Raw genomic sequence first — 26,292 nt, 5'->3', positions numbered from 1 at the left:
GTTTTACGGATAGCACTTCATTAGACCATACACACAGAAAACATATACAAATATATCTGGCAGATGTTGTCACTGTGGCAAACTTAGCTGCAGACATAAAAGTGGGTCTTTGCAACTAGATGCTCCACAGCAATAATTTCTTGCACTGAGATTATAACACCCTACAGGGTCCAAAATTATCTCAAAGTTACTCAAATTTCTCTCTCAAATTTTATTTATAGGACCTCATGTAATATCTTTGGTAATAAATAACACTGTGTAGGAGAGGGGGATGGAAAAACAGGTAATGCAATAATTTTATCTGTATATTACCTTTTAGTTTATAAAGCTCCTCCATGGCTCTCATTTTATTTGATTTTTAAATACTGTGAAATAGCCAGAGCTGACATTATCATCATCATTTCTTCCCTAATAAGAACACTAAAGTTCCCATCCATAGTAGATGACCTCTCCTATGAGAGTCGGTCCTTGGGTCAAGTCTCCTTAGTGGTTCTGAATTTAAAGGCAACTAATAGATAGCTTTCACTATAAACTACACTTAAAGGTATTTCAGGCTGATGTTAGCAAGTTCGAGGTAGCAGGGGCTTTGAGGAACTGTGGAGTTCTTACACACATCTAAAATAACTCTCAGTAGACTAGTCTCTAGTTATAGCAGAATTTTCACCAGGAAGTTATAGTACAGTGAATTCTCCTTCAATTAAGGAAAGACCTAGTTCTCACTGAAAGTCTTTGCCTAATTCCTCCATTATTGATCTTCCCTTGGAGCAAAAGTTTAGGTGGGGACCCAGTCCAAGTGGCCCCAGTTCCTACGTTTTCAAGCTATTAGCAAATTCCCTGACCATATGCACCCATCAGATTCTCCCACCTTGGTTGCCAAAATAACCCAACAATCCAGCCTGTCTCCCAACCCACACTCAGCTCCAGCTGGACTGAGGGGCAAATATCAATTAGAAGGAAGTCAAACTAGAGTTTATCAACATTACTAAGCCTTGCATTTTATAACTTTTTTACTTTTCACTGCAACTTTATGTGTATTTTCTTCTTTGATCCTGTCAGGGTGGAAAGGCAAAAACTGTATAAATCCATGCAAAGAAGCTCCCTCATCCATGCTAACTAGATACTCTTCCTGAAAATTCAAAGCCCACACATAAAGTTACACATGCTCAGTATGCCTCGATTATGCACAAAGAGCCACACTGAGATAAAAATCAGTGCAAAGAGGGTGAAAATAAATCTGCTTACTCTTGATTAGGAATCCATAAACCTGGGTTCTTTTCCCAACTTTGGCACTTACATATATAACCTTTAATCAGTGATACTCCCTAACCCAAACATGGTATTAATTTTAAAATCTATTCTAAATCTAAGCTGCCCAACACAATAGCCATTATCCATATGTGGCTATTAAGCCTCTGAAATGTGGCTAGTGTGACTGAAGGATAGAATTGTTAATTGGATTTAATTTAATTAACATACATTTAAGTTTAAATAACCACACATAGCTAGTGGTTACTGCATTGGACAACACAGAATAATGTAGGAATATTGGCTTAAATGATCTGTACCATCTCTCCTAGGCAGTCTATGCTATTCTGTTCTACAGGTTTAATGCAGAGTAAATGTTATTCATTCAAACTCACTGGAATTCTCAATTAGTGCACCTTGGCCTCACCAGAAATGATAATCCAAGGGTGCTTTATACTCATTGGATAGGCCCTGGGGTAGGAAGAGGGAAAGTGATAAGAGCCATATTTCTACAGCTAGACATATTTTTCGTTGTCTCTGCATTTCTATAAGTTAAAACTAAAGGATGAATCAAGGCAATTCCAGTGTCTGTAAATGATGTATATGTGTATATAAAACTGGGCTATGAGTACAGTAACACTCTTCTTTTATCTACCTTATACAAAGTGCTATTAGTATTGATTATGGAAGAATTTAAGTTCTGGAAGAAAAAAAAAATGACTCCTCTTGATTTTGTGGTAAAATAAATACATGTTGAAAAAGTCTCTTTCACTCTGGCCTGTCTCCTCATCTGTAATATAAAAGAGCTTGACTAGATTATTTTTTTTACAAACCAAACAATGTAATGAGCTAACAGTTGGGGACACAATGAGCTGGGGACCTGTCATACCCTCAGGAATTCAATTAAATAAAAATTCTAAACAAAATGATATTTCAAGGCACCTTTTCAACTCTATGAATTCATGTAAGTTATGAATCCTATGGCTCATAGTTAATGTGAATGTTGTATGACTGGAAATCTTTTAACCTTCTACCTAAATCCTACTTCGCTAAGACAGAGTCTCCATCCAATTACATGTTATTCCCCCTCTCCTTCACCATTCCCTACTTGGTACTTTATATCCCAATAATAAAGTAAGAACTGAAAGAGTCTGAAAAAATGAGAAAAAGGTGAGAGATGGCAGTAAATAAGGAACAGTCTGGGTATTTCACTATTTTCTGAAACGATAGAAAATGTGAGGATAAGTATGTAATGAAGGTGTACAGAAAGGGAAAAAAAGGATAGAGAAGTAAGGAAAGGAGATTTTAAAAAGCTGCTGTCAATCATAAAAAATATGGTATAAGTTGATGCAGTTGTACAAGGCAAAGACCTAATTGGGAATGGGTGGAGCACTGCCTTTCTCATTACTCAGGAAGCACATAAGCAGTTAAGGAAGGAAATGAGTAGGAAAGGACACAGAAACACCACTGGGCATCCCCTCACTGCCACAGCTGTTGTGGTGCCATCTTAAAGCTCAAAGATATAGCTCCTTTCTGTTCTCTTCCTTACCTACCTCAGTATGAACTACCCTTCCACCATAGCTCAAGATGGCTGTAACAGTCCAGACTGGAGAGGAAGTGATAGCTCACCTTCTATTTCCTTTATGAACTTTCCCCTATATCTCTGTAGATCCAAACTCAGTTGAAGAAATTGTAGTAGTGTCATTTTAATAAGTAAAAAAAAAAACAAACAGGGATGATTAGAGAGTCTGGTCTTGGATCCAAATGTTATCTCCCCCTTTAATTTTGTTTGTTAGCCTTTTTCCCCAACCACTACCACAACCAAGAATTCTATGAATGAAGATGAATATCTGAGAAACCTTAGAGCTCTGGCTTCAGGTTGGCTGTGAGATAATTCCGGTAACTACAGGTGCAAAATTTGAGTAAATGGCTTTATTCCTGTAGCATGTAGCAGACCAGAAGGCTGTGGCTGGGCTCATGTTTTACTGAACACAACCAAATTAATTATTAGTTACAGGGCTTTGTTTTATAGAGTTTTCAAATAAACATAAATATGCCTATCCCCATACAGAGTGTCTTAATATAACTCAATATAATTGATGTAACCAACTCACATCAGAGTCTCATCATTTGGTTCAGAACATGAAGGTGCTGCCCCAAGCTCAAATCAGCACATAGCAGACTGCCATGTCCCCATTCTCCAGAAGCTGGACAGAGTATACCATATGTCCAACACCCTAGAGCATAGCCAAAGGTCAAGAGCATTTACCTGGCTTCCAAATTCCTAACACAGAATCCCTGGCAGCAAGCCCAGTCATTCTAGACCATTCAGAGTGTAACAGAAAACAACTCACTTTTAATCCAGTGGGGGCAATGTATTGTAGGGATTTGGGAAAACCAAGCTTAAACTAAGCCTTTTTAGAATGTGGATAGAGCCACAATTGTCATAAAGGTAAGAGAGAGAGACAGAGAGACACAGAGAGAGAGAGACAGAGAGACACAGAGAGAGAGAGACAGAGAGAGAGAGAGAGAGAGAGAGAGAGAGAGAAATTTTATCTTGCCTAAAATCAAGTTTCATATAATGGCAGCTAGATTAGCATATACTGGTAGGATTATTTTTCTCTGCCTACAAATAGTCCAGCTACCCCCAAGTCATAAAAATCAGAGAGAACTAAGCTAGATATAATATACTGCTTCCTGCTTCCCATCTCAGAGCAGTTGTGTGATTTCCTGAGGATTCTGTTCCTGGAGCTAGAGATAAAACTTCATTTATACACACAACAACCTGCAAGTCTCCAGTTTCTATTCTTCCTCCCTCCCTCTACTTTCCCCTCCCCCACTTGACACCAGAGAAGCCAAACTTAGGCGTGCTTTAAACAGTTTGAGGACTAATCTGAAAGAGGAAGAAGAATCTGTATACATTGGCTAGCATATGTGCCCTGCCCTCTCTCCTTTTAAAAATAGCAGCAACCCGGCTTTTCAAAGAAGCTTGCCTAAAAAGCAGGCGCCCTGTGAATGGAGTGTACTTTCGGGACCCCCCCGGTGTATTCAGATTCACTGTGCAGCTCACCAACGAAGGTTTAGTTCTCAAGAAAACCGGGTAAACTGGATTTACTGAAGACTTGGAGCTTGCTTCAGAGAGTGAATGCAACCTTGAAGTTAGCAGGTAAGGAGAGTCAACGTTTCAATGCTAGGACCAGAATTGCATGTAGTAAAATTATGTTGATTTTAACAAATTCCCAGGATTTGAGGATCTGCCCTACCTGTTTTAAATTAGGCTGCTAGTATGAATTATTTCTGTTTTATTTATTGGCCAGAGCTTGATAATCTAATAAGTCTATCAACAAGTATTGCTCAGTACTTCTGCTAGGGGTTCGATGTAACATTCCCCAAGTCTACACTACCTTTGCAATTAAGTTGGAAATATAGGGAATATTTTAAAATTATATTTTAATGGCTTTATATCATTTCTCTAATCTGTACTGGTAGTTTCCTTCAATATGAAAAGAAAATATATATAGTGACTGTTGAAGATAAACCAGTGAAGAATGATCTGGTATTTTCATATTCATTATCTCACTTGATCCTTTCAATATCTACAATTTAGGCAGGGTAAGTGTTACTATCCTTGTTTTACAAATAAGAAAATAGACTCAGGTTAAAAAATTCTCTGAAAACATACCACACAACTAGAAATTGACAAATTATGACTGGACACTGAAAATAGAAAGCTCTCAGAACTATAAATGAATAATAGAATATTACATGATCTATTTAGTGACTTAAACATATTTGACATAGACCAGGTTCACACAGAGCCAAAACTTCAATTTAATCAAAATATTTGGCCAGGAGCATTCTTCTTAAATGGCAAAGAAGCTGTTTTCAAAGGTAAACAAATGGTTTGGTGGGTTCCCTATCTAGCTTTAAAAAAAAAGAAAGAAAAATCCTTGACTCTTGAATTCAGTTGTTCTGCCTTCCAATGCTCTGATTGTTTTAAAACCTAGTAAGAGGCCATGACACCATACATTTATCAGGTGATTATTCAAAAACAAAATGTAACTAAACCTGGACTTGGGACTGCATTGTATGCCAATCAGTTCCTGAAAATGAAATAAATCAGCCTGGGAGACAGTGAACTCAAATAGAATTGTAGGTTAGAGTTTACAGATTGAGTCACATCTGAATCCAGCATTTCTGTGTCTTCCTAATCCAGAATCATTAATTTCATATTCTACTAACTTTTTCCTCCTACCTTTAATCAAACTTTTGATATGTTTAGGAACTATTTATCTAGGATAAAAACAAATTTATCCATGGTGCAGAAATTATAAATTTGCCTTTGCTGTATGATTGGTTGAAAATAAGGGATTAAAAGAATGGCACAGACCCATAAGGTACATATCCGACCTTGTGAATCTAAAGCCATGAAGGATAACTATCATAATCTCCCAAATAACATAGCTCTACATGAACCTCTACTTTGATCCATTTTGTTATTTCTTATGTTCTTGTTAAAATCTCTCAAATATGTTGTAATCCAGTTAAACAAGTATTAATTAGACTCAATACAGTATGTGGCACAAAACAAGGTAAGACATAGTTCTTGCCCTTTGGGAACTTACAGGTGTACCTACAAGGTATGCCAAGGAGCATAATCTGGCTAGGGTAAAGGGATTTCGTTGAGGAGTAATATAAAATAAATTTGGATGGAAGTTTAAGGCAAGATAATTAGACATCAATTCCAGGCACTTTTTAATGGAAAATCTTATCAGCAAACTTTGAATAAGCAAGGACATGATGAAAAAACATTTTGAGATGAATCTGGCAGAGTTTCATAGTTGTGACTACATTTGAAAAAAATTAGATGAGGAGGCCACAGAAAGAGTGGAATTAAAGCTGTAGGCTAAGTTAGTGGCAAGGGACATTAGGAATATTAGATGGAAGTTGGTGAGTGATTAGATACAGACAGCATAGGAAAGGAGTAAGTCAGAGACGTCTGAATTTTGAAACTGTGGAGATCTGGGCAGTGGTGCTACTACTATTCATAGAAATAGGTAATTTGGGAATGGAAGTGGGGAGTGTAGGACATGATTATTTTTGAGTTTAAGGAGATGGCAAAAATTCCAAGAAGCATTGTCTGATGGATTGCAAATAATGGCCATGAATGTAAGTGATGGGTAAGAGGTGGAGGCCAAAGTTAAATCTGGGGAGTGTGAAAGATAGCCAAGGCCATAAGAACGGCTTAGCTTAGAAAAAGCAAATCTAAGAGATGACCAAGGACTACAGCTTGTGCAGTGTCTACATTTCCAGGCAAGAAGAAGAGGGTCCTAAAAAATAAGAGCCACAGAGATATAATTATCCTCCTCAGAAGATAATAAGAGTCTTGAGGGAAGGCATTAGGTTATTTATTTTAAACCTCCCCTGCTGAACAATAACTAGAATAGTGCCTCATACACACCATGAGCACTCAATAAATATTGTTATTCTAACATAAGCAAGCATAGAGATATCTTGTTTCAAGCAATCTCCCAGTTTGAACTGGAGCAAACTCTGCTCTAAACTACCTTTCTGTATGGATTTCACTGGAATAGAAACTGTCCCTGGGTAACTGAGAGTTCATCCTAGTTTTGCCTTTTAATCAGCTGTGCATTCTTTAGCAAGTTACTGAACATCAGTATTTCTTGGTTTCCTCAAGTATTAAATGTAGTAATGAGTTTGGTTTTCAGATCTGTTAAAATGATAAATAAGAATATGAAAGCAACTTGGAAATACAAACCACCATTCAAAGGGCTTTGTTTAAAGTCTATTCAGGTAAATAAAACACACAACAAACTTGATTGTATGTAGAAGGAGTAGGGCCAGTTATTTTTTGCTCTCAATACTACCAGTGACTTTACTTTAAGCATCTGTAATCTCATCCTACTCCTAAAACCTGTCAGTAGGATCCAGTTCTCTTGTTACCACTAACTCTACAATACCTATGTAAACCTCAATGTGAATTCTGAAATAAAATATTTAAGAGTAGTATTTAAGAAAGTATTTGTGTGAAAACACTATCCACCATCCATTTTTCATTAGCTATTACTTCCATTAAGTCCATCGTTCTTAGGATTAAAGCTAAAATTGAAAACATTTTTTTTACACAATGTTCTGAATGTTAAACAATATGCCACTACTCTGTCCTAAAGCCACTTGTCCAACCACAAATTTACAACCATGGTTATAAAACAAATCATGTTCCCAGAATATATAGGTAGGCATAGTACATGTATTATTTCGATAAAATTCAAAACCCCAAAAGCATTTTTATCCCTCACACCAATGTTATTTGAGTTTCAAGCTATATGGACGTCTACATGGTATAATTTGAAAGCCAATGAAAAGTAACTTTTTCAGTTCATTCAGGCTTGAGCAAACTCCCAGGAGACAGATTCATGCTAATCAACACTACAAAAGCAATTCATGAGTCAGAATGCCAATTCATTGATTTGCACTGAAGAAATACAACTGCTAAAAAGTCTAATAGACTCATAACAGATAGTGGAACATCCTTATTCTTACAGAAAAGGCAACAAAGGAAGCCATTCAACCAGACTATAAATCCAGACATCTTAGGTCCATTAATTCATGTTACAATACTGGTGCTAAAACACTGTCAATTGACAATTACTTTTGCCTTCAAATGAGAATTATTCATAGGTTGGTAGAGATAATCACTATTTAAACAAAAGTTGTACACCACAAAACTCTCCTATTCGGCTTCCTCATTCCATCCTATCCTATCATGATCCCTCCCTTCTTTGTGTCCTAACAGTTTTGCTTCTGGACTTAAGGAGGAGTACACATGAGAGAAAAGAGAAAGAAAAAACTTTAAATGTTGGAGAGAGTTCAGGGAGGGACCCTGGTAGAAATAGGGGGGAAGAGACAAAGCAGAAGAGTAAACATAGGCCCTTGAGCACTTACACACAGAGCTTGTTTAACTTTTGATGAATAGAATGTCATTATCTTATTTAGAGAGTTTATGGAATCAATACATCCCAAACATTTGAGCTTCTTCTGAAATGTAGCTGATGGAAAAGGAAAAGGAGCTGAGATCTAGACTTAGAATCCTCTGGCACATGCAGGCTTTCTTGTTTTCCATCAATCCCTTTTCCCTAAAGAGGAAAAAGAAAATCCAGTTTGGAATCACATTTGAGATGTCTAACATATAAGAATTATTAAGTTTTATCATCTATTTAATATTAACAGCCTCTGTTTTTTTATGTGGAGTTCTTTTCGTGTTGTCATGGACTCAATGTGATACATGGAATTAAGCTAACAATGATAACCTTCAAACATCTCTGACATATCTTACATACTTATTACATACTGAGGCCTGAACCGTAAAGTTCAGGCCTCAGAAGATATTAAAGCTACTACTCACTCCAGATTGGCTACCTTTTATGTTTAACCTAAATTTGAATTCTTATTTAAGACAAAGGCCTTCAACAAAAGCAGTCTCCTAGAGAATTATCTTGTTTCCAAGATCCAGGTATCTAAATACCAAGAAGATAGAGGCAGGCTTCGGAGTCAGCTGTAAGCAATGGTCTCAGAACTCCCAGGGATTCTAAGTTTCTAGTAATTAGGTAGAGACTTATACAGGTATCCCTGGAAGAAGATAGGCTCACAAGTTAGTGCTTTACAACAAGTTCAAACACATGTAAGCTGTCCGTAATATATTTCTACCACCCAGACTAATGGTAGAACTCTCGTCCCACTGTATATTTCCACCTACATTCATGCACTCCTCAAGATCCATATTCACTTTGGTGATTTTCATGTCCCTTCAGGTCTTTTCTTATGCATCACTTTATTCTGATTACACAGGATAAATATTTGTGTCGCAGTACTATGCAAGGGGCACACTGTGTTATTAACTCTGAATGCCACAGTTCAAGTTCCTTTTGGGCTTGACATTGTCCTGTGTTTGGAATCCAACAGTCTGACAATAGAGTGGCCCAATTTGATGAGTTTAATGTTTTCTCCTTAAGTATGAATAAGCTACTGGAGAATAAACATCTTAGAGCTGTCAGCAATGCAGCATCAACTCCTCTGTGATATCTAATACTAGTGACAATGCTGCTGAGCATATCCCTGAAAATGCCAAGTAAAAAAGCTACTTATTGTGATAGTAGGGCTACAGTGATGACAGGAGAGTCTTTCTATTCCTTTCCCCAAGATCTTTTATTACCATAGAGGAAAGCCACCAGGCATCATTAGTACAAGCTGGTTGTTTATAGATTAAAACCTTATGGAGGGTGTGTAGCTTTGCTATAGTCAATCTATACCCAATCACTCAATTAACATATTGTACATTTTTATATGTGAAAAACATTGTGATAGTGTAGGCCTTGGGTTCACAGAGCTTAAGAAAAAAAAAGAAGGCTGGACTTTTTCTCTCCTGCCCTAAGGAAGTTTACAATCTATCTAGGGAGATAAGATTCCTATTCATTAAAAGATATAATAAGAGAATGCTGGCTGCAACATTATCAATACAGATAATAGACAAAATACAAGTTCAAAGAAGAGAGATAAGAACATAGGATGGGGTGGTCAAAGTTGGTGTCAGGAAGTAGAAAAAAGAACCATAAAAATTTACACTTGTATAGTGCTTTATAGTTTACAAAATACTCATATTTGCAGATTCTCCTATTCAGTTCTGTATTAGTTCAACAAACACCCACTGTATTAAAAGATTAATAACACATTTCCCTAGTTAATTAACTTGGGGAGAATCCCTTCGCAATGTAAATGTGTATCGAATAGTCACATTGTACACTTTAAATATTTTACAATTTTATTCAACAATTATACCTCAAAAAAGCTGGGGGGCAGAGATATTGTCCTTCACCCCCCTAAGTTCAACCTTATAGAATGAACAGCACAACTAACTTTCTTCATTTGACAATAGTAGAATGCATGGAGTATAGGAAAGAGGGTATTAGGGAGTTGACCAAATAAAAGTAGGACCTCACTGAGCTGTCTCGTGAAAATTAAGTTTCCTGCATCTTGCCACTGCTCAGCAGAACAAAGGAAGTATCTGCTTTAAAAGGCTAAGCTCTGAGTTACAACCTCCCCCACTTCCTCTTCTGCTTTGGCCCTGCCCTCATCAACCCACTCCTGTTGGCAGTCCTCCAACACATGCAGACCATCCGGTACATGATAACATTTACTAGAAAGGTAAAGAGGTCTTGGGGAGGTATTCAACTAATAGACTCGTAAAACTACCTCTAAATACTGATTTAATCTTTCAGTCTTTCCTGTTGGATGAATTAAAAAACACTAATCATCAGTTTCACCCAGACCTTATTATAGTCAGACACATTCCTGGGTCTTTGGGTTCTCATCAGTCTCTGACCTAGGCTATTTTTGAACTCTCTTTCAGCCTCACCAGAAAACTTTTTTGCCTTTTTTGTTTTAAGCTCTTTGCCTTCTGTTCCTTCCTAAATGTGTGGATACATCTGCCCCACACATGTTCCTTTCTTCTTCAGTGATGTGTAAAGTGTCCATTCATGAGTCATGTTTCCTACATTCTTTTCAATTTTTCACTTTTCTTTTTAATAGACTTTACTCTCCTAAAGGTGTCCACATTTTACTTTCACTTTATACCATTATCTAGATTCTTGCACAATAGCACCTGCATTTTGTTCCAAAATACGAAGAAACATGGCGGAGCGAGAGACATCCCCAGATCTCTCCCCTTGAAACGACAATAAGCTGAACTTCTAAAACTCAACAACAACAACAAAAAAAACCTGTACATTAGCAAGTCTGAACGTGGGATCTGTGCATAAAAGCTACCACAGGTCAGAACCATGGGTGTCAGGCGGTAGACTGGGAGAAATAAAGAAGCTCCCTCTCTCAGCCGCCAGAGCTCCCCGCAGGAGGAATAAGAGGGGAGAAGGAGCGGCGAGTTTGGGTGGCAAGTTCCCTGAACATTCTTGCCTGGGATAACTGTAAACTCCCCATGGCCAGTTGGCTGCAGGACCCAGTCAACAGGGCAGAAAGCAGAGATGTGGCCGGCAGAGAAACAGCAATTGATTTTTACCCACCATGATTGCAAAACTGAGGCTGAGCCACAGGCCCCAACCCCCAACCCAAAGGACCCCTCCTCTCATACCCTCCAAGACCAATCACCACGGAGCCCCAGGGGAATCTGAGCAAATGCTACCAAACTGTTACTAACACTGACAGAGACTGAAACTGAGGGTTGCGAGCATGATTAAAAATCTATCAGAAAATAAAAAGGTATTTTTAAAGCTTTATATAAAGCAGGGATCAAAGAGGCTTAGATGTCACCTACTGGAAACCAAAAGAAAAGCTCCTTCTTTGCAACAGGCTAAAGAGAAACCTTTATATAATAAATCTTCTTTCTGGAAAAGCAGCAGAATACATTTCCATTAATGCCCAGGCAGAGAAATAGTTCATTAAACACCATGAACAACCAAGGTGACAAGGCTTCTCAGAAAGAAAGAGAAAAAGTTCCAGAAAATAAGCTTACAGACATAGAAATATGCAATTTCAATGACAGAGAATTCAGGATGGTACTTCTGAAAAGATTCAGTGAGTTCCGAGATAATTCATATCAACAACTTCAGGAATTAAAAAAAAAAAACAATGAGACGAGCAGAACGAGGAGATTGAAACCCTCAAAAAGAACAGAAAAGATCTTTGGGAGATAAAATAAAAAACACTACAAGAGTTGAAAAATGAAATAGCAAGCTTGGGAAATAAAGTTGACCAAAGGGAGGAAATGATCAGTGGCATCCAAGACAGAAATCTAGAAATAAATCAGAAGGAGAAAGAGAAAAATCGAAGAATGAAAAATAAAGAAAGAGAAATTCAAGAACTAGCTGATACCATCTGGAGAAGAAACATAAGTATAGTGGGCATTATCAATGGCCAGGAAAAAGGAACAGGGACTAGAATGTATTTACAGACACATAGTTGACAAGAATTTCCCAAATCTAAGGAATGAGCTGGAACTTGGGATTGAAGAAGTCAACAGAACATCCAATTATCTCAACCTCAAAAGGTTGAGATAAATTTTATTAAAATTATCAAAAATTAACATGACAAATTTTATTAAAATTATCAAAAATTAACAACAAAGACAGAATTCTCATGACAAATTTTATTAAAATTATCAAAAATTAACAACAAAGACAGAATTCTCAGGGCATCCAGGAAAAAAAATGGTAACCTATAAAAGTAGCCCATTTGATTATCCTTGAACCTCTCAGCATAAACCTTATAAGTCGGAAAGAAATGGAATCAAATATTTAAACAATTAAGTGAAAGGAACTACCAGGCTAGAATAATGTATCCAGCTAAGCCTTCCTTTAGATATGAAGGAGAAATTAAGATGTTTCCAGATGTACAAAAATTGAGTGAATTCTCCACTATGAGGCTTGCACTACAGGAAATGCTGAAAGGGGTCAGTTCACTTAAAACAAAATGACAAAAAAAATACATAATTAGGAGTAAAGTGACTATCAGGCAAGGAGAGACAGAGGAATGCAATCCTTACTAAGAACAGGGCATTATAAGCTTAAATAATAAGAAGAGAATTGTTTTAACAAGATAGTAATGAAAGCTCAGCATACATAGGAACAAACTGAGATAACATGACTGAAAAGTGGGAGATTCAAAGATCTAAATTCAAAAAGTGGAAAAGAGATAAGGCATGCAAAGGAGAAAATGGACGACTGTTCATATATAACTATCTTTTACATATTTGTAATGGTATCCACACACAGAAGATTCAGAACTGAAGTATGTAACACAAATAAAGAAGAAGAAGAGGGAAAACCCATAAAAACCAACCAAAATAAGGAAAACAGAAACACAAGGACAGGGATGCATGGAAATATCAAGCTACCAGAAAGCAAAAGATAAAATGGTTATAAGAAGACCTCATATTTCAAAAATCACCCAAAATGTAAATGGATTGAACTCACCAATAAAAAGGCACGGAGTTTCAGAATGGATCAAAAAACAAAACCTGACCATATTCTACTTCCAGGAGACACATCTCAGTTCTGAAGACAAACATAGACTCAAAGTGAAAGGGCAGAAAATGATATTTCAAGCAAATGGCATGCGTGGAAAACTGGGAGTACTGGTACTAATATCAGATGAAATAGACTTCTAAATAAAAAAGATAAAGAAAGATACTGAGGGACACTTCATAATGATAAAGGGAATCATGCACCAAGAAGACATAACACTTATCAATATCTATGCTCCCAATCAGGAAGCCCCGAAATATATAAAGTAATTACGAATAGAACTAAAGGAAGAGACAGACTAAAACACTATCAATGTAGGGTACCTAAATACCCCACTGATGGATATAGACAGATCATCCAAACAGAAAATCAATAAGGAAATAACATCCTTAAATGACACATTAGACCAACTGGACATAATTGACATTAGAGCCTTCAATCCCAAAACAGCTGCTTATACATTCTTCTCTAGTGCACGTGGAACATTCTCAAGAATGAACCACATACTGGCACACAGAGATAGCCTCAACAAATATAAGAGGGTTGAAATCATAACAACCATATTCTCTGATTATAATTCTATGAAACTAGAGATCAACTGCAGAAAGAAATAGGAAGAAACACAAACATGTGGAAATTAAACAATGTGCTACTGAAGAAGAACTGGGTCAAGAAAGAAATAAAAAGAGAGATCAAGAGATACATAGAAACAAATGATAATGATAGTACAACATATCAAAACTTTTGGGACACAGCAAGAGCGGTCATAAGAGGAAAGTTCATATCATTACAGGCCTACCTCCAAAAACAAGATTGAGCCCAAATAAACAACCTAACGCTTCATCTTCAAAAACTAAAGAAGGGAGAATGAATGAAGCCTAAAGTCAGAAGAAGGAAAGAAATACTAAAAATTAGAGCAGAAATAAATGAAATTGATAACAAAAAAAAAAGACAGAAAAAAATTAATGTAACAAAGAGCTGGTTCTTTGACAAGGTTAATAAAATTGGCAACTCCCTGGCTAGACTCACTAAAAAAGGAGAAAGGACACAAATAAACAAAATCAAGGATGAAAGAGGGGAAATTATGACTGATGTCGCAGAAATGCAAAGGATCATACTGTGAAAAAGTATACATCACCAAATTTAATAACCTAGAAGAAATGGATCAGTACTTAGAAAAATCCAACCTTCTTAGACTGAATCAAGAAGAACTGGAAAATCTAAATAGACTGATCAGCAGTATAGAAATTAAAACAACTATCAAAAACCTACCAAAAAGTCGAGGGCCAGATGGCTTCACCAGTGAATTCTACCAAACTTTCAAAGAAGATTTAATACGTATTCTCCTCAAACTCTTCCAAAAAATTGAAGAGGAGGCAATACTTCCCAACTCATTTTAAGAGGCCAATATTATTCTGATACTGAAACCTGGTAAAGATAGCACAAGAAAAGAAAACTGCAGACCAATATCTCTCATGAACACAGATGCAAAAATCCTAAATAAGATACTAGCAAACCGAATACAGCAACATATTGAAAAGATTATACACCATGATCAAGTGGGCTTCATCCCAGTGGCACAGGGATGATTCAACACATGCGAATTGATTAATGTGATACACCACATAAACAAATTAAAAAATAAGAATCATATAGTCATATCAATAGATGCAGAAAGAGCCTTCAACAAGATACAGCATCCATTTATGATCAAAATACTTAATAAAATTGGTATAGAAGGAAAGTCCCTTAACATAATAAAGGCCATATATGACAAACCCTCAGCCAACATTATACTTAATGGTGAAAAACTAAAACCTTCCCTCTAGGATCAGGAACAAGGCAAGGCTGTCCACTATCACCACTCCTATTCAATATAACATTGGAGGTCCTAGTTAGCGTAATTAGACAAGAGAAAAATATAAAAGGCATCCAAACAGGAAATGAAGAAATCAAACTGTCACTATTTGCAGATGACATGATTCTCTATAGAAAACCCTAAAGACTCCACAAGAACACTGCTAGAAACAATAAACCAATATAGTAAAGTCTCTGGATACAAAATCAACGTTCAAAAATCCATAGCTTTCCTATGCTCTAATAATGAAGTGTCAGGAAAGAAAACAAGTGGGAAAAAGAATTCCTTTTGTAATTGCAATGAAAAGAATAAAATAGCTTGTAATAAATTTAACAAAACAAGTGAAGGACCTATATAATAAAAACTATAAGACCCTATTAAAAGAAACCAAATAAGACACAAAGAAATGGAAAGATATTTTGTGTGCTTGGATTGGAAGAATCAACATAGTTAAAATGACCATATAAACTAAAGCATTATATAGATTTAATGCAATCCCCATCAAAATCCCATCAGCATTTTTTGAAGAACTAGAACAAAAAATCATCAGATTTATATGGAAGGACAAAGCCATCCTGAGAAAAAAGAATGATGCTGGAGGCATCACTCTGCTCAACTTCAAACTATACTACAAAGCAACAGTAATCAAAACTTCATGGTGTTGTCAGCAAAACAGACACACGGACCAGTGGAACAGAATCAAGAGTCCAGAAGTAAACCCATATTTCTATGGGCAAATAATTTTTGACAAAGAACCCAAAATCATACACTAGTGGTTACTAGTGGGGTGGAGGAGGAGGGGAGAGGTAGACAGGGTAAATGGGGTCAAATATAGGGTCTAGGGGGAGAGTGAAGTAGGTAAAGGGGTCAAATATATGGTAGCTGAAGGAATCTGGACTTTGGGTGGTAAACACACAATAGAATAGACAGATGTCAAATGATAATGTACACCTGAAAATTATATAATTGTATTAACCAATGTTACCCCAATAAACTAAAATAAATAAATAAATAGATAGATTAATAAATAAATAAATGATTTTTAGAAAGAAAAATAAAAGATAAAATATATATACATATATATTTATATATGTCTATGTGTGTACATATATTTATATATATATATATATATATATATATGAAATCTTGCCTTCTGTAACAACATGAATGGACTTCGAGTGTATTTTGCTGAGTAGAGTAATTCAGACAGAGCAAGACAAATGCCATATGATTTCACTTACATATGGAATCTAAGGAACAAAATGAACAAATAGAAAAAAATCTCATAGAGAACATTTGAGGGTTACCAGATGAGAAATGGTTCAAAGGGGTGAAAAAGGTAAGGAAAGGGCTTAAGTAAGAAGTACAAATTGGTATTTACAAAATAGTCATGGGGATGTAAAGTATAGCATAAGGAATATAGTCAATAATATTGTAATAACCATGTGTGGTGTCATATGGGTACTATAAATATCAGGGTGATCACTTCCTAAGTTATGCAAATTTCTAAGAACTATGTTGTACACTTGAAACTAATAAAATATCATATGCCAACTATAATTGAAAAATTAAAAAAATATTTTAAAAACATAGGACATGGAATCATTAAAAAAAAGAACAATGGAGCTGAAAAGATCAAAACTTTGTCTCAAATTAGATAACAGTTAGCAGGAACTGGGGTAAAATTGGGAAGGGGACAGATACCTCCTCCCTCATTCCCAGCTTCCCAGGTTTGTGCTGTTTTCTCCGTCTTTAATGTTAACTTGAGTGTCTTCAGGTCTCAGATTTTCAAAGCCTTTTTGCTCTTACCTGTTGACCTCATCAGCTTTAACAAACCCTCCCAGACTCCTTTTATCTAATTGAAATGACAGGGGCTGATAAATGTGGAGCTTGAGAGTTCACACACAGTGTTATTTTAACAGGAATCAAAGCCTGTTAGAAACTCTGCAGAATTGATTTCAGTCATCAGCTAAAATGTAGATGGATAGATTGTTGATCCTGGAACCCCAAAGCCATATGATGAAGTAGGATGGGCACCTTATACAATGCATAATAATAAAAGGAACCAACAAAGATGACTTTATGAGTTTCTCTCTTAAAGATCTGAAGAATGGTGATCATACTGCCAGAATCAGAGGTGTTATAACTTGTAAAACAAAAGGGATAAGGCAAGAGAACGACGTGCGAGCCTAGAAAGTGGGGCAACTTTATATTTTATCTTACCTGCTCTTTTTTATTGTAATGCAAAAACTAAATCAAGGTGGGAAAACATACCCTGATCTTCATAGATTTACAGAATGGAAAATTAGAAGGGAATTCAGAGATCACATGATAAAATTTTATTGAATTACAGATAAGTGAAGAGATCATAGGGAGGACGTGATCTACCCAAGAAAACAAAATCATCCACCAGAGCCTGAGGTAAGACCCAGGTCTTGTGCCTACCAGTCCTATGAATTTTCCACCATACCCATTGTCTTTCTCCATGCAAAGATTCCCTCTGATTTTGATAAGACATCAGTGAAATAATATAGAAAATTGATTAATTAAAATCAACCATTATTTTAAATGCATGGCACTATGTATAGCATGAAATACAGAAAGAACAAGACTTTGTTATTGCCCTTTAGGTCTAGTGGGATTAGGATGGGAAGAATGGGGAAGTTTAAACTGAATAACTACAAAAATGACTATGACACAAAACAATAAATGAAAATTATCAAGAAAAGTACAAACAAAATACTACAGGACTTTAAAGGAGAGAAATATTAAATCTGGTTGAGAAGATCAGGAATGGTTTTTTGTTTGATTGGAAACAAACAAAAAAAGAGGCACTACTACTATCTTCACTTAATAGGTGACACCAGCCTGGGGACTACCTCAGGACATTTGTAGGTCACCAGCTCTACCTGAACCACACTTAGAAAGCACAACAGCCATTCTAATTTATATATAGTTCTATTGCAGCAACAATAATGGATATGGTATATGAATTGGGACCTTAAATTTTTAGATTATCATTGGGCTCTCTTATTTACCTCGTTCACTAGAGCTTGACCAGGTTCTATATTCAGCGAAGGTAAAGGTTACGGAAAAAATATGTCTCCAAATAAAAGATCTTATGGAAAGAATATATATACAAATAAAAGATCTAAAGATCTGAGTAACTCCTGAATTAAATAATTGAAATCAAAAGTCACATATCCATGCTTTTACTTTATCATTTTACCTTCACCCACCCAATCACCCAGGTAAGAATGGTAGAATCTTGCTGAAGCTTCTGTCAGAGACAAGAGTCCTCAAACTGAAAAGGAAAGAGAAGCAAGGAGTGAATGTATTGGGTGCTTGCTAGGTGCAAAACAAAATTACAAAAAGAAAGCATAGAAGGCACCTCAGAATCCCAAACTTGAGGAAACAGTACACTGCTGCCCTGACAATGCATACACTTGTGCATGTAATAAGTGCCATAAATTGTAATTGTACAGCTACAATAGAAATGGATAAATAGTATATTAGTCTGGTAACTTTAAACTTCTCATAGATAGGTCTCAGAAATTCATTGACTTTCTTCTACTTTCCACAGTAGGGAGAAATAAAGTTTAGTCTAAGCACAAACTGTGAAAGAGCCAAAGTTAATTTTCTCTAGATGTAAGATACATGGAATCATAGAATTTCAAGATTAGAATGGATTTTTTTAATGCATGTGAAAGAAGTAAAATCTGAATAACACATATAGATTGTACCAATTTCTTGGTTTTAATACTGCACTACAGTTACGTAAGATGCTACCATTGCCAGTAACTGGGTGGAGCCTGTCTCTGTACTAACTTCCAGTGAATCTATGATTATTACAAAATAAAAACAATACTATTATGTAAAGTGGTAAAAAAAAAGATTTGTTTCAGTCAATGTTCAGTTAGTATATCTTTATTAATTACAGAGACCTAAGACAAGCTAAACCTCCCCTCCCCCCCCAAAAAAAAACAGTTTACTGCCCGAGTAAAAAAATATAAAAGCAATTCTGAGTAATTCCCCACCTGCAACCCATACTTCACCTAGACTACTATAAATAGGTTACCTACATCAACTCCCTACCTGGAAAAGGAGGGAAAATTCAGAGAGAAAAAAGAAATTGAAGATCTGAAAATTGATTATCTGATTACAGGATGGACTCAAACAGCAATAGTGTAGCTGTAGGTTCAGTTTCCTCCTTTTAAAACTTGTCTAAGTTTTATATATTTTGCATTCCTTTATTTTCCTTTTGATTTCTTTTTTTTTTCAGTAGAGTTCCTTTGGAAAGTTGCAGCCTATTTATACTTGTTAAGAATAAACTGAAGGAAGATGTTTATTTTATTGGCACTTAGACTACAGCTAAATGAAAAGTGGCAAGCCTCAGAGGTCCCTGCAGAGAGGGATGAAAGTTCCTACAAGGCAATGCAAATTCAGAAGAATAGTGTTAAAGTTACTACTATTCCAAGAAAACCCTATTTCTTGAAATTTGTTATACTTTGGTAGATTTTCTGATATAGTTTAATTGAAGAGAAGAGACTTACGCTTATAAAAAATTAACTATACAAACTATAAAACAGTTGGTCTCTAAATATATATGCCAAATTAATGATAAAAAACAATAATTATGGGCTTTTAGGGAGAAGATTCCAAGGTCCTCTAAGCTACCTTTCCTTCAGGGAAAACTGTCCCTAAGCTATCTCAAACAGATAAACTTGATGTTTTTAATGTTGTAATACCTCTTCCTAGCAAACTAGATTCTTGGATATGAACTTCCAAATTATTTCCCCTTTGAACTTTATAACAAACTATTTAGAAGAGAAAATATGGGAAATATTGTGGTTTCATAAAGGAGTTTTTTATAATAATGTGTTCATCTTTAGATACAGAAGCTATGTGCACACAGCAGCAAACATCTGTGATCAGCCCTGGTCTGTATTTCAAGTTTTACCCCTGGGGATGTAAAAATAAATGGAGAGAAAATGATGAGGCACAGAATCCAATAACTAGTCCTAAATCTGTCAGTAGAGCTTTGATGTCCCATTACACTCCCTGGATCTGTGCCTAAGGCTACTAAGCTCCCATGACCCTTCTGGACTGCTTCTAAGGTCATTAACTTCTTTTTCAATCTTATGATTTCAGTTTAGGTTTCATCTGATATTACAACATAAGAGGCACTGACCACTAGCCAGGAACATTTGTAAAGACTATCGCAGTGCCACAAAGAGGTATGGCTCCATTTCCTAAATGATTCTTATTTTTTCAACTTGCAAATTATCTTAACGGTGTAACTCCTTCATTATCTGCACTAAAGTTTAATTTTCTTGTTTATATTAACCAATTAATAACCCATTAGTTTTGTGCTAAAATATCTCCTTCCATACTGTATTGTAACCTCTCCACTCTTCTGAGCCATCACTCTTCTCCCTACCAGACTGTGAACTGCTTGAAGGCAGAGATGGGATCTTAGACATCTCTGTATCCATATAGTATGGGTGTCATTATTGAGGAAGCACAGTAAATTCTATAAAAATGAATTAAATGCTGTTTAAGACAAGCAAAGCCATCATCTGTAAGAGTGGCTTGAACTAAATCATCCCAACCCCTACAGGATTTCTTATTTGTTTGAAAGTTTTAGTCATTTTAATGGCCTAATATAAGTCATTGACTTTACTTAGTTATAAATAAACAATTGAACCTAAGTGCAGAAATTACTAGAAAGCTTATTTTGGTCTGTAAGGACTGGAAAGTTTATTAATGGGACTAAAGATCATCTGTTTCTTTGTTCTTTTTATTCACTTATTTATCAGTTGTATTTGTTATATTTCATTCAAAGATCTGGGAATTTCTAATTTATTTACAATATTTAACTGACAAATAAATGAAAATCTGTTAAGATATGGATGTTTTTTAATCTTACAGTTAGCCTTAAGATTTAATGCCTTCCTTAATACTTTGGGAAGAACTCGACAGGGCCAATTCAGGCTCTGAGACTGGAAAGGTTCTTAATTATATTGGAATGAAAAGATAATTCTAAGTGATTTTAAATGATAAATAATACTTTCATATGAAAAATTTGTTCCATCATTCATTTACTCATTCACTCGATTAACATTTACTGAGTACTTTTGGGTGAACTTCATATGTGTTAACACATTGTGTGATACCTCCTTATATATCAACTAGATAGCCTGTGAAAGAAGATAACATATGCATACAAATAATTTATCCGCAAGATGGATTTAAAGTTCTTTAGGAGGGAAAAAGATAGAAGTTACTTTGGATGGAAGCTGAGGGAAGGCTTGTTCAAGAAAGTATAATTTGAGCTTAAAGATGGGTAGTTTTTGCACATAGATGGAGGAAAGGGCATTTCAGGAAGAAATACATGGGAGAAAAAAAATACAGGCAGGTGAAAAAATATGTAGCACATATCCCTGGTATAGTAAAATAGTTATTTCATTGAACTTTAGGGTGTGCAAAGGGGATTACTGAGAAAGAGGTTAGGAAAGTTCAGTTGCACCCAGACTGTATAGAGCCTTAAATAGCAGGCCAAGAAATCTGGATTTTATTCTGAAGGCATTCAGGAACCACTGAAGGTTTTAGAGCAAGGACATGACATAATTGGAAGCTGTAATATGGAAAATTATTCTGGAAAGAGTTTGTGGTAGGGTATAGTGAGGGTTAGTGGTGGTAGGAAGGACCCATCTTAATTTTCTAATCTTTCTAGTGTAGTTCTTAAAACAAAAGCTATATCAAAAATCTCAACAGCACCATCTAGTGCCTCAAAATATAACACTGCCCGGTGTGGGGGAAACCCAATACAAGGCTGACAAAAAAAGACTAGATTAAGTTTAGGCAGTTTCTCTTTCTTCCATAATTACACCTGAGTTCAGAGATCAAATGGTGAAAGAGGCAGGTAACTGGAGAGCAAACTGAAAAATAATGCAGAGGTTGGGAATAGCGAACTAATTTTTCTCTGTAATATTAGATATCCACCCTCAGGATGATTTATCTTCAATTTTTTATCATATATCAACAGCTCTTGGTGAAAATAATGGCATTTTTAATGAAAATAAGGAGTATAACAACTAGTCAGGATGGAAGGATGACACATTTTCACAGCAAATATAATTGCTAGCAGTAGTAAGTCCAGGAAGTTACATCTCACCTATAACAATTATTATAGCTGTCTGTTTCTGTATGCCTAATGCAAACACAAGATCAGTCCCCTCCATTGCTGGCAGTTCTTGCTTGCTCAAGCAGTCTTCTCGCATTACAAACCCCACCTCCTCTCTTACAAGAGAGCAAGAGCTGTATAGAAGGCCAACAAATTAGACTCCAATTGAAGGTTATCTACCATATTATATGAGTCGCTCCCACTTTCTTAAAGAACGAAGGAAAAGAATCTGGAGGAACACTAAAATCACTGCTTCCACACTATTTTATCCTCATTTCTCTTTGATCAGAGCTTGTTTATTACCCTGATTGACTGTACTGTTATAGTTGAACTAAGCTAGATCAAGGAACAAAATCTTGCTATAACAGAAATGATTATGTAGTGTCAAACAGTTAGACTTTGAGTGTGAGTCTAGGAAGAGAACAAGGATGAATAGCCAGAACAGTATTCTTATCCAGAAAGTATATTCCAACTAGTTATGTTATATCTTTCCTCAGAGCCTTAATTTACAGTACAGATTTTAGAAATGCATTTCACCTATTTGGAACTATTTTTCTCATTAAAATAACTGGATGGTTTCTAAAATTTGTCCAGCCTTAGTGTTCTGTGGCTCTAAATAGAGTTAACCATGTTCTAGATAAAGATTATTTCCCAGGAGAGAGTGTTCCATTAATAACAAATCTTATTATTCTCCCTAGGTAGGAGTATCACCCAATAGATGTTACATAGAAAGTCCTCTTCTTGGGAGAACCATGCTTTTTCAGATTTTATTTTCCAAAAGAATTCAGTGCTCTTCCAATAGATAGATGACAAGTAGATAGATAGATGATGATGATGATGATGATGATGATGATGATGATGATGAAGAAGATAGATAGATAGATAGATAGATAGATAGATAGATAGACAGATAGATAGATGATAGATGATCGATAGATTCACATTTATAAAACTACTATCTTTAGAGATATTCTCTAATTGAGAAACTCACTTAAAAGGAAGATTTATAGAATAGTCCTAGAGTAATATGACTTAAAATAAGGCAGAGCTGTTTTTGCTAGGTCTTTAAGATTAAGAGGAAGTCCATCGGGCAAACATAGGTGGAAAAGGAGGGGAAAAAGTGCCTATAGGACCCAAACCCTTCTCCTGGGGACAAGGTACAGCTGAATCCCTCCTCAATGCCCCACAACCCTTGCTTCCCTCCCTGGTCAAAAAATGTACATAGTGACATTATAAAGTGAAACTTTAGTACCTCCTGTAATTTATGGCCTGGTAAAAACTGACAAGATTTTTTATATATATATATATATATATATTGTAGGCATCAAGCAGACATTCCTAAAGAAACATGGACGGAGTTGGAAATCTGACAGTATCTTCTGCCAGTAATAACACATGCAATGACACTATTGATGACTTCCGCAATCAAGTGTATTCCACTCTGTATTCTATGATCTCTGTTGTGGGCTTCTTTGGCAATGGCTTTGTGCTCTACGTCCTCATAAAAACATATCATGAGAAGTCAGCCTTTCAAATATACATGATTAATTTAGCAGTAGCAGATCTGCTGTGTGTGTGTACACTGCCTCTCCGTGTGGTCTACTATGTTCACAAAGGCATTTGGCTCTTTGGTGACTTTCTGTGCCGCCTCAGCACCTATGCCTTGTATGTCAATCTCTATTGTAGCATCTTCTTTATGACAGCCATGAGCTTTTTCCGGTGTATTGCAATTGTTTTCCCAGTCCAAAACATTAATTTGGTCACACAGAAAAAAGCTAGATTTGTGTGTTTTGGCATTTGGATTTTTGTGATTTTGACCAGTTCTCCATTTTTAATGTCCACATCTTACAAAGATGAGAAAAACAACACCAAATGCTTTGAGCCTCCTCAGGACAATCAAGCTAAAAATTATGTTTTGGTCTTGCATTATGTGTCATTGCTTATTGGATTTATCATTCCTTTTATTATTATAATTGTCTGCTACACAATGATCATTTTAACCTTGCTAAAAAATTCAATGAAGAAAAATCTATCAAGTCGAAAAAAGGCTATAGGAATGATTATAGTCGTGACAGCTGCCTTTTTGATCAGCTTCATGCCATATCATATTCAACGCACTATCCACCTTCACTTTTTACACAATGAAACTAAACCCTGTGATTCTGTCCTTAGAATGCAAAAGTCAGTAGTCATAACCTTGTCTCTGGCTGCATCAAATTGTTGCTTTGACCCTCTCTTATATTTCTTTTCAGGGGGGAACTTTAGGAGAAGGCTGTCTACATTTAGAAAGCATTCTTTGTCCAGCATGACTTATGTACCCAAGAAGAAGTCCTCCTTACCAGAAAAAGGAGACGAAATACATAAAGAATAGTGTAAGCCCATCTCCAACGCAAATAATGAAAAAGAGTTTCCCAAGCAAGTATTATCTCAAAACATTTACAACAAAAATAAGAATTTCCATTAATAATTTGCAAGTACTAAAATGAATGTGTGCCTATAAATCTATCTAATTTATGCATCCACATTATTAAAGGTCCCACAGATATTTTGAGTGCTGAATATTCAGTCTACAACTGTTAATTAAATTATTAATTGTTTTTAATCACGTACCAAAAAGTGGAGAATATTTATCTGTTGGCACTATAAAAAAAATGAGTCCCAGATTAAGATTTTTCCCCTCAAATAAAATCTTTAAAAGGGTAAAAACTAGCCTTTTAAGATATAAAGTTAGCAAATAGTTCTCAATCATACTAATATTTCCTTTTGTACACATGCCATCAGATGAGAACTGGAATGACCCAAGAGCTACATAAAATATACTATCACCCTCTTCCTTTGTAGAGTTGACTTGCTAGGCAAAGTAGGGCTATTTCTTCAAGAAGAGAATGTGCAAGTGCTGGAAGAGCCTAGTATTCAGCCAGATGTCCCTAAAGGCTCCATGCAATGTACACCCTGAAAACTGAGGAAAACAAACCTAGTAAAAGGCTCATTTGTGTCCAATTTTCTTCTGCTCCTGCCTCAGGCCCCCGAAAGAGAATGGTGGGATTTTTGTTGCTTATTGAAGTTCTTATAGGGAATTCTCCTCCTACATAACACATAGATCTTCCTTAAGAAACCAGACAACTGGCATTCCTGTATTTGAATGGAAATAATTAAAAATTTATCTAAAGAATATGAAAATGGGTCTACTTTTCTACATGCTTATCACTAGAATTGAAATTAACAAAAATGAGTTTCTAAATAAAAATTTGTTGATATTACAAATTGTTTTAAGTACTTATATTTATGCATATGTGTATAACTATATATATATGTAAGAGATTTTGCTCTATAATATGCATTTATTAGTGGAAGTTAATTATAAGCTTTATTATTGTTTTATACTTTTTACTTTTTCATTGGAATGTTGACAGAAATATCAAGGATATGTTTACAGTGGGTTTTATATTATAGTGGAAGCTTTGTTCTTAAAACAGGATAAACAACTTGATTATGGTTGAAATACAATATTCATGAACAAGCTCTTGCTGAAGTGTGGTCTGTTCCTTAATTCTGTGTTTCAAAAGGCACATTACATCAGAGGAAATAAATGATAATGGTGAAGAAAAAGGAAAGTTATGAAAGAAGCTCTTTCTGAATCTGTCATGTGTATGTTATTTCTATTTTACTTCTAATGTTGCAAACCTTTAGGAAAAAAAAAAACTCACAATATAAAGAGAGAGGGCTTCTAAGGCAGCAGTCCCCAACCTTTTTGCCACCAAGGACTGGTGCTCCTACGAGAATCTAATGCCTGATAATCTGAGGTGAAGCTGAGGTGGTGATGCTGGGGAGCAGCTGCAAGTACAGATAAAGCTTCGCTCACTCACCCGCCACTTGCCTCTTGCTGTGCGGCCCAGTTCCTAACAGGACACAAACTGGTACCGGTCTACAGCCCAGAGGTTGGTGACCCC

At 35.8% G+C, this 26,292-nt stretch overlaps 2 protein-coding genes across 6 annotated transcripts in view; one reads left to right on the top strand and one right to left on the bottom strand.

The window, feature by feature from the left end:
• LPAR4 (lysophosphatidic acid receptor 4) overlaps positions 1 to 26,292 on the bottom strand; it is a 430,666-nt gene that overhangs the window by 288,179 nt on the left and 116,195 nt on the right. The window lies entirely within an intron of this gene.
• CYSLTR1 (cysteinyl leukotriene receptor 1) lies at positions 4,004 to 26,033 on the top strand. 3 transcript variants are annotated; one of them, XM_036226973.1, is made up of 6 exons: positions 4,004 to 4,411; positions 4,735 to 7,059; positions 17,510 to 17,577; positions 20,049 to 20,096; positions 20,308 to 20,393; positions 23,664 to 26,033. In XM_036226973.1, the coding sequence occupies exon 6, from the start codon at positions 23,691 to 23,693 to the stop codon at positions 24,711 to 24,713; it is 1,023 nt and encodes a 340-aa protein (XP_036082866.1). In that variant the 5' UTR covers positions 4,004 to 4,411; positions 4,735 to 7,059; positions 17,510 to 17,577; positions 20,049 to 20,096; positions 20,308 to 20,393; positions 23,664 to 23,690; the 3' UTR covers positions 24,714 to 26,033. The 3 variants fall into 3 exon arrangements, with proteins under 3 accessions (XP_036082866.1, XP_036082864.1, XP_036082865.1); XM_036226971.1 differs by having other exon boundaries at positions 20,049 to 20,393; XM_036226972.1 differs by lacking the exons at positions 4,735 to 7,059; positions 20,049 to 20,096.

This window comes from Rousettus aegyptiacus, unplaced genomic scaffold (assembly GCF_014176215.1).
Source record: "Rousettus aegyptiacus isolate mRouAeg1 unplaced genomic scaffold, mRouAeg1.p scaffold_m13_p_9, whole genome shotgun sequence".
In the NCBI taxonomy this organism is placed as follows: Eukaryota; Metazoa; Chordata; class Mammalia; order Chiroptera; family Pteropodidae; genus Rousettus; species Rousettus aegyptiacus.
The sequence above is the reverse complement of the archived record's forward strand: the minus strand, read 5'-3'. Positions and strand labels throughout refer to the sequence as shown.